This window comes from Guillardia theta (genome assembly GCF_000315625.1).
Source record: "Guillardia theta CCMP2712 unplaced genomic scaffold GUITHscaffold_66, whole genome shotgun sequence".
NCBI lineage: Eukaryota > Cryptophyceae > Pyrenomonadales > Geminigeraceae > Guillardia > Guillardia theta.
Window position 1 is genome coordinate 85,529 of NW_005434608.1, and position 8,580 is coordinate 94,108.

The window sequence follows — 8,580 nt, forward strand, 5'->3', positions numbered from 1 at the left end:
CCACCCGCTCCCCACTCCCTCCCTCCCTCCTCCTCCTCTCCACCTCCTCCTCCTCTCCACTCCTCTCCTCTCCTCTGCTTCTCTCCTCCCGACTCCCTACACCATCCCTCTGAAAACCCTTCACTACCTCACCACCCACCCCTCTTTCTCCCCGTTCTCCATAGGCAACAACCCCACCCTTTCTCCCCCAGAGCTACAGGTACACGACTAGACTAATGGCGACTGAGACTATCATGAGAGGAGGAGGAGGAGGAGGGGGAGGAGGAAAGGAGGAGAAGACGAAGGGATTGAGGAAGCAGAATGACTTCATTGTGAACTACAACCAGTGACTGCAGTTAGGACAAGCGTAGCTCTTGGCGCTGCTGGAGCAAGTCAGAAAGCAAACTTGCGGGTCACTCTACATGCCTCTCCCCCTTGACGTGCGAGCCCTTCGGGAGGGAGATCGGAGTTGTGCATGCCGGGCAGATACACAGCACCTTCTCGCAATCTTGACAGACCTGGCACGTGTCACCGGCAGCCAACTAGCTCGAGCAGCCTTACTGTGTACATATATCGCAGGTAATCCAGGATTCTGACCCACCGCTTGCATTCACATCGAACCTGCTGTCATGTCAGCACTAAGAGGTTGGCGCTGGCTCTGATCCACCTGCAGCCAGTGGTTGGCCACGCGGTCCTCGCCGTCCTCTTCCCCTTTCCATGTCTCCATCAAGAGGACGGGTCCTGCTCGTAGCGTGAGAGGGGGGAGAGGTGATGGGGGAGTGAAGATGGAATGGGTGGCGAAGGAAGAGGATTAGGAGGGCGGGAGGAGGAAGAGGAAGAGTTGTGTGAAATGGATGGGGGAGGGGCGGGGGTTGCTAAGGCATGGAGGAGGAGATCATCGTGTTACCTCGTCGACATGCTCCATCGACATGTTTCGATCGATAGTAAAAGGAAATCATAGACTGCACCCTTCTGCTCAGGAGAACAACACAGGCTTCAGTGCTCACCTTGATCGGCTTCTCCAGGCCGCTCCGGTTCAGCTACATCCAACTCAAACAAGGACAGATCTCATTCAGCCTACCAAGGAACCAAAGTTCTTCCCGTGTTTCTCTTGCCCAGCTCGGAAATTTTTTGCCTGTCCTGAATTCCAAATCTAAAGAGCGGAACGTGTGAGATATCTGCGAGAAGTCGCTCTGAAGTTTCATGACCTCGTATGGCAAGCTTGCTTCAAACGCCTCTGGCTTGTGCATCGCTCGCTCAATCTCCTGTCTCGCGGCCTGATGGCAAACATTAGGATACATGAAAGCCTTGGCGGACAACTTTTGATAACCGTCTCAACAAAGTTGTTTGCACAAAGTCTCTCACACGCGAATTCACGGAATGTGCCAATGTCCCTGAAAAAACAATTTCAATATCAACGCTGTGTGATGAACTGTACAAGACCTGTAGCTGATTCTCTCTGCCTTGCGTCTAAGGACATAGTCCTGCGTTCTCGTCAACCCATGAGCAAACCTCGTGTGCATCTTGTTGGACCTTGTAAAGAGGCTCCAGAGAAGCGAGGAACGCTTGCACCTGTGCCATCGTCTCATCAGAGGTCAAAGGTGGAATAAAGATATCGCATACCACTTCTTCCTTGTGCCCTTCAGGACACACAAAGCTTGTCGTGGCAAACAGGTTCTCTGGTGTGTATTCGCATTCTCCTTGCCATTCCGGCACCTCAGCCTGCCAAAGGAAATCATCGTGAGTGATCATCAGACTTCAGTGAGCGGAGGGTGTACCTGATAGCTTGCACCCACCCTTGATCGCATGACCCCGCTGTCAGCTACTCCCCACCTACATCAAGTTTGAGACAAGAGGCGAGTACCTCTGAGCAAACCTTTGCGTTATCTCACGATTCGCTCGCTTCTTTCTTGCAACCCAACCCTCTGGATGCATGGCATATTCGTGCCTCAAGCGAAGAATTTCTTGTGAAATCATCGTCATCGATTCATATGTATGTGATACCGAGGAACTTCTCACCGAGCAGTGCACTCTTGTTATCATCGTCTTCTCTTTGCGCTTCAGTAGAATTTCGGGTGAGCTGACGAAAAATCCCCAGGAGAGCTTCAGGCGAGGATTGCAGCACTACACTTTCTTTTTGCTTGTCAATGGTTGTATTCCTGCGACAAGAGCAGTCATCGGATGATGAGCAGTGAAACACTGAGTACAAGAGCTCTTCAGCCTCCTTGGTCCTTGCTTTCTTAGTAGGCGGTCCAGCATCAGCCGAAGTGCTGCATTGTGTAGTCGACTTCTCATCTTCTTCTGCGACATCAGGCTGTATATCCATGCTACATGCAGCCATGTTCTTGTGCAGCGATTCTAGCAATTCCACCTAGATACCCCGATTAGAAGATGAATCGACTCATCCAGCAAGATCGATCACAATCATTCGCTTCAAGAATCGTAAACTCTCCTAAGCACAGAAACTCTCCCGTCATCTCCCTTCCCACTTCTCCTCAATTGACCCATTCCCTCAGCTTCCATTTTCCCTTTCCCTCCACCCTTCTCTTTGTTCCGGCTCTCAGCTCATATCTCACCACTCTTCGCTTGCTGATCACGTCTGAGGTTCGCTTGTCCCTCGAATTCAATCCACTCTCCTGTTCTCTTCACCTGTCTTGTCCTCACCTCACTTCTATCTCCGTTCTCTTCACCTGTCTTGACCTCACCTCACTTCCATCTTCCCTTCTTCATGTCTCCTTGTCCCTCTTGCCACCCTGTCATAGCTTTCCTCCTGCGTTACCCTGCCATGGTTCTACGCCAAATCTAAAATTCTGCCATACTTTTTCCCGCGCAACCCCACGCCTCTGTGATCTCCGAGTACCTAGCTAAAGGAGTTAACTAATAAAACGTTGAAATCATACCAAAATGTTTACTCAAATTCACATTGTGGTACCTCGTTCAGATCAGTCGCCTGCTGATCGTCGCCCACCTGACTCGACGCATGAGCCCGCGGGCCGCTCGCTCGGAGGGCCGGCGGCCGTCTGAGGCGAGCCCCGGACGCTTCCGACACTGACACGGCCAGTCACAAGTCCGATCCTTTACAACTTGTAGTATGATGACGGCCCGGGGGCTCGGACGGCGTGCGTGATCGACCCACGGTGGGCCCGATCCCAGCTCGCATCCCAGCTCGGAGTCGCCGCCCGCCGCGGGCCGGGCGGCCGGCCCTCCCGTGTGACTGTCACGAGTGGCACCGCGGCCCGGGCCTGCCAGTGAGCGGCAAAGTTGGCATCCGCACATGTTGGTAGACCCGAGGTGTGAACCACGAATATGTGCTGAGCCGTAAACACAAAATCATCATGTTTTATAGGGGGTAGGGGTATTTGAAACCTCTTCAAGAAGGGGTCATATTCACTATGAAAACAAGGGGATGCGGTTGAATGGTTCATGAAAACATCGAAGGGGTAGGGTAGGGTGGGTCTCATAAGCCCCGAAATGCAGGGTAGAGTCGAAATGAGGCCGACGATAGCAGAAGCCTTGTGAATGGAGCAAACAGAGGGAGAGAGGAAAGATGAAAGGAGAACATGAGCAAAGATCACCAGGGTGGATGAGGGTAGATACCATCATGTGCTCTGTTCTTGTGCAAGTTTGTCCTCACTAACATCAAGAAAGCTAAGACCTTTCCCATTGAGCTTGTGTTGCACTGGCAGCCCTTTTGCATACATCTTGTTGTCCAGTTGAAATTGAATTTTTTGGTTTCCAGCTTGCATGAGGAAGTGAAGAAATCTGCGTGTTTTGTCAACTGGAGCAATGAACACCAGAACGAGTTTGGCTGTTATCCTGCTTGCGCTTTGCTTCCATGGCTCCCTTTGCTTCCTGCCAGCAGGGTTTGCTGGTTTTCAGCGGCACGCATGCAGATCGTCTTCGATGAGATCTGCTGCCGCGAGGAGGGTGACAATCATGTCGGACAAAGAAGACTTCCTCAACCGTGACATCGGTGGCTTCACGCAGAAGCAGAGGTTCCGAGAGGAGATTGAGTCTCCCTTCCGCAAGATTCGCCTCTTTCTTTTCCCGGCTGCAGCAGCCTCCGCAGCTCTCGGCGCCTTCATCGCAGGTACAAGGCTGCTGGCGATCAGCACTGGCGTCACGGGCTACGACTTCGACCAGACCCTTCAGAACTTCGGCATTGACGTGCTGGGAGCGACGGGCTTCGCTCTCCTCTACTGGAACGACCTCAACGCACGCGACCGAGACCTCGTCCGCATCGCTCGCTCCGGCAAGCTCTCCACCCTCACCCTCAAGATCGTCAGCGAGACCGGGAGGGAGGCGAGCTTGCCCATGAAGGCCTTCCGGAAGCAGAGGAGGATAGCTATCATAGCAGGAGGGAAAGATGTTGTGCAGGTGGCGCGTGAGATGGCCAGGGCGGGAGCCGAGGATCTGACAAAGGTGGGAGCCATCGTGCTTCCCCTCCAGCTCGACCAAGTCGGCGAGCTCGACCCAGCAGAGGTCGAGGGACTGAGAAGAGCCGTTGGAGTCCCGGAGGCCGCGGAAGGGAAGGAAGAGGCGGACTCCGAGTCTCTCCTCCCCTGTCTGGCTGCTCCGCTCTTTGTTGAGAAGTGGAAGGATTGGATCCAAGACGAGCAGAAGCGTGCTGTAGACCAGGTAAGGACCTGTCCTGGGTCCTGCCTACTTGACACGCTGACCTGCTTCCACAAGGGGCTGGATCTCAAGAACGGCATCACGATCTACGTTGAGAGGAGCGGATACATCAAGAAGCGATCCGCCGGAATTCCCTCCTGGTCTCGCTCACTTTCTTCTTCCACTCCGCCCTCAGCCTCCCTCACTCTCTGCCTTACCTCGATCACAAGATGATTTGCCAACCACCAGCCTGACGACTCTCCCAGGAGAACTTTAGCTGAGGATACCAAGGCACGGAATCGCCCTTACGGTTTGTTGCTCGTCGCCTGATGACGATCAAGTGATTCGACCTTGTGCGTCAGGGATGCCGGAGTTCTTCTAGATAGAGACGAGGAGGGAGAAGGAGGAAGTGGCAGCGAGCGGCTATTTCCTCATCGTCACCTTGTCTTGTGCTGTATTATCAAGATGATCGGAGGCTTCTCCTCCACTTTCACGCCTGGTTTCCCATCCTCTCCTTGTTGCTAGAGTTCCTCATGATCCCCTGACCTCGAGCAGAGGAGTGCCGGCAGATCGGGCTCTCTGCCGGGAGAAACGTCACACTGCAAGCAGTAAGGCGTTCTTTCTCACCGAGACCAAGCTCAATCGCGTCCTCCAGCTCAAGGATCCGCTGAGAGCCGCTGTCCTCCGACATGCCTAATATCAGAGGATTCAGTGGAGGTCAGCAAGGGGAAGGAGCAACGCACGGTGCTGGTAGCGCAGCCCACTGCGGATCAGGTTGCGAACATCGTCTGTCCTCTCGTTGAGGTTCAGCAGCATAGCCCCGACCACTCTCCTGCTCCCCCGACACCAGTCACGAGGCAGAAAGGTTAGACGGGAACTTCATTCTACCTGTCCCGCAAGTAGTACACGATTCCCTTTTCCCACAGGCCCCAGGGCTTCGCGTCGTCCTTGTTCTTAGCATCTGCATAAGTCTGAGAACCCTCCTCTACCCCCTTCCCCTCCTGTCTCCTCTACCCCCTTCCCCTCCTGTCTCCACCTCCTCACCTTCCCCTCACACCCTCTCATCCTCCTCTTCACCTGTGTCGCTCTCTTGCGCTACAAGGCCGTTGGGGTCAAACCTTCCAGAGGTCTGCGCAATGCTGTACATCTCCCTGGAGCAGGGGCGTGAGAACAGTGAGGGAGCAGAGAGAATTCCAGACATGGTGGAGTCGATGTCACCCAGCACAACCACGTCTAGGCCAAGAGGACCGCCATGCGAGCTTACGACCGAGAGATGATTGTACGCCTGAATGTGAAGCCCCCGGTCAAGAACGGCAAAACATCAGGCTCAAGAGGGCAGCAGAGGGATATGTCAGGGTTGTGCTGGAGGAGGCTAGAAAAGACACAGAGGGAAAGGAAGGCAGGACGAGCATATGGGGGTAAGAGAGGGGAGAACGGGCATGTCACCTCGCGGCCATTCAGCGACATATTCCTTGCAGCAAGAGCGCCGCTATAGAAACTACACAACATGTTCAGAAACCTCGTCTCTCCACTGCTACTCCAACCTGTGATCATAGCTTTGCATCCTTCTTCGCCCCAATACTTGGTCAGGGTAGCTGAAAAGTCTTATCAAGACGGAGAGCAGCTCAGTTAGAACTACCTCGCAGTGTCGCCAGCCACGTAGATGTCAGTTCGCGCAAGCATCTCACTGTTTACCATAACCCCTTTGGACTGAACATTCATCAGCATGTTCATCGTATAGACAAGCAAGAGAAACCTTCGAGTCAATCTCGAGCCCCGATGCCTCCGCAAGCTCTACGTTACCCTCCAGGTGTGTAGGCGCAAAGACTACATGATCGCAGTCCAGCTGAGTCTTTTCAAAGCCCTAAAAAAGATGTCAAACACATGGATTGACCAGTTCATTCCAAGTCTTCTCACCTGTAGGACGAGGTTCAAATTGAAGTGCTTCTTATCCACGGGCTCACAGATCTGAAGGACCATGTGGTATGGCCTCTCCTGGACACCCATTGCTCGAAGCAGTTCCGTCATGTAATCTGAAAAGTAAACGGGAACATAGCGATAGAGCGCTCCCGGCTCGACATACGCGTGTATAATCTCGACCTGGAATCATGTCATGTTGACAACTGCTGCTCAGGGTTTTCTCACCTGCTTGCTGCTCCCTTCAGTCTTCAGCTTGCTAGCTACTTCGCAGCCAAGAAAGCCACCGCCAACCACAACGATCTTCTTGACCTCTCCATTCCTCACCATTTTCTGCACACGCTCGAAGTCTTTGACCTTCCTCAAGTTTGTCACATGCTTCTTCAGGTGATCTGGAACGCCGGGCAACTTGGCTTCCTTGCATCCTGTAGCGAGCAAACATTTCCCAAAGGATACAACTCGACCGTCTGACAGCGTGACGACTTTGTTCTCAACGTCCAGAGAGACAACATGCGCCGTCGTGCAGATCTCGACATTCTTTCCAAGTGGCTGGGAGGACAACTTCGGCAGGAGGTCTGACTTGCCAGAGGAGGCTGTGAATGAAGTTATCATCTGCCTTCCCGTCTCCTTCCCAACGAACGTTCCAGAGTAGAGCCTCGACCCCTGCTGGTCGTCGAAGTTGTAGCGATCAGATACAACAAGTATCTCGGCTTCAGGATCGTTCTGCGTGAGCACGGCCAGCGCCGATTGTGCAACCACTGCCTTGGGGTGGGCTATGATGATGTACTTGAAGATCTTGGTCGGGATAACAGGAAGAGGCTCTGAGAAATTTCCGGAGTGTGTTGTGTTGAATCTGCTCAACCGAACGTCTTCGAGAGGCCCAGCAAGAGAGTTTGCTTGCATCGAGTCTTTGTCGCCCCACATCCATATCGCAATGCCAGCGCCAATGGCGGCAGCAGCAGATCCAAGTCTCGTGTACGACGATGAGGAGGAGGATGAGGAGTAGGAGGAAGAGGATGACGAGGAAGAGGATGAGGATGTAGAGAAGGACTGACGAACTAAGAACTTGGGTGTAGCTTCGACCCCACCCATTCCTCGTCCAACACGGTCTCCTTTCCATCGAAATGCACACGGAAACTCACTGAGCGACCTTAGGGACGGTTCGGCAGGTCTTGCTGCCGATGTTGTGACCTTAGAAAACTGGGCGATACGAACATGCCAACAGAGATGATACGGAGGACGAGCGAGATTGCATCGCTGAACCTTAGCAGTTCCTTGAGACGAAGGAAGAGAGTTTAAGGTGGGAACTTGGGAAGGCAATGCGGATGAAGGAGCAAGGGAGGAAGAGGAGGCTGGACGAGGGAGATGATGATGATGAGGTTTGGTTGAGGCTCTGCTGAGGAGAGGACGAAGGGGAGGAAGAGAGAAAGGCTGCAGCATCCCCCATGCTAGCTTCCTACCGGTCGGCGGCGGCATTGCCGCTCAAGCGAGAAAACGAACCGGTGGTAACACTCGTATGTGGGGTGGTATGCATATGAACGTGGGTAGAGGGTACATTCTTGCTCTTCATTACGGGTACTTTTCAGATGAATTGTGCACTTAAAAGGTAGGGTGAGCATAGTTGAGTATGGGTACTTTAGAATAAATCAGGGCTGTGGGTACCGTCACCAGACAAGGCCCGTGGGGTGGCGGGGACTTTGTGAAATCACATAAAATGTAACGGTTAGATAACGATATCACCGTCACTGAGCAAGGAGCCGCCTCAGTCGGAGGCGGCCCGGGCCCGGGGCCGCCCGCCGACTCGTGACGACTCGGACGGTCGGACGGCGGACTCAGCAGTGACCGTCCGTGGACAGCGGCCGGGCCACCGGCGCCCGTGGCCCGGTCGCTGCCGGGCCCGGCACTCAGAAGGGTGACGGGGCACTGAGCGGTGGCACTGAACCGTGCCGCCGGGCCGGCCGTTGAACTGGCCGGGCAGTGGTACGGTAGTACTGAGCGGCCGCCGGGCAGTAGAACCATTGAATTGCATCCGAAGTTCAACCGGGATACTCGGAAAGACGGCTGATTCAT

The 8,580-nt window shown here is 53.9% G+C and overlaps 3 protein-coding genes across 3 annotated transcripts; 1 reads left to right on the forward strand and 2 right to left on the reverse strand.

Annotated features, from left to right (window-relative positions):
• Positions 1–392: 392 nt before the first annotated feature.
• Positions 393–2,320, reverse strand: GUITHDRAFT_142632 (hypothetical protein; the record flags this gene model as incomplete). The annotated part of the gene is made up of 12 exons (XM_005827443.1): positions 393–497; positions 541–600; positions 647–720; positions 987–1,019; positions 1,061–1,256; positions 1,310–1,373; positions 1,423–1,463; positions 1,492–1,551; positions 1,603–1,701; positions 1,758–1,812; positions 1,844–1,943; positions 1,999–2,320. 12 exons carry the CDS (start codon positions 2,318–2,320, stop codon positions 393–395), a joined length of 1,209 nt encoding a protein of 402 aa, XP_005827500.1.
• A 1,445-nt stretch (positions 2,321–3,765) lies between these two features.
• GUITHDRAFT_113307 (hypothetical protein) lies at positions 3,766–4,975 on the forward strand (the record flags this gene model as incomplete). Its single annotated transcript, XM_005827444.1, has 4 exons — positions 3,766–4,617; positions 4,672–4,754; positions 4,860–4,903; positions 4,956–4,975. The coding sequence occupies 4 exons, from the start codon at positions 3,766–3,768 to the stop codon at positions 4,973–4,975; spliced, it is 999 nt and encodes a 332-aa protein (XP_005827501.1).
• A 108-nt stretch (positions 4,976–5,083) lies between these two features.
• Positions 5,084–7,434, reverse strand: GUITHDRAFT_113308 (hypothetical protein; the record flags this gene model as incomplete). Its single annotated transcript, XM_005827445.1, has 12 exons — positions 5,084–5,172; positions 5,221–5,286; positions 5,337–5,425; positions 5,482–5,554; positions 5,671–5,744; positions 5,793–5,878; positions 6,040–6,091; positions 6,138–6,188; positions 6,233–6,303; positions 6,350–6,457; positions 6,511–6,693; positions 6,739–7,434. The coding sequence occupies 12 exons, from the start codon at positions 7,432–7,434 to the stop codon at positions 5,084–5,086; spliced, it is 1,638 nt and encodes a 545-aa protein (XP_005827502.1).
• Between the last annotated feature and the right edge of the window lie 1,146 nt (positions 7,435–8,580).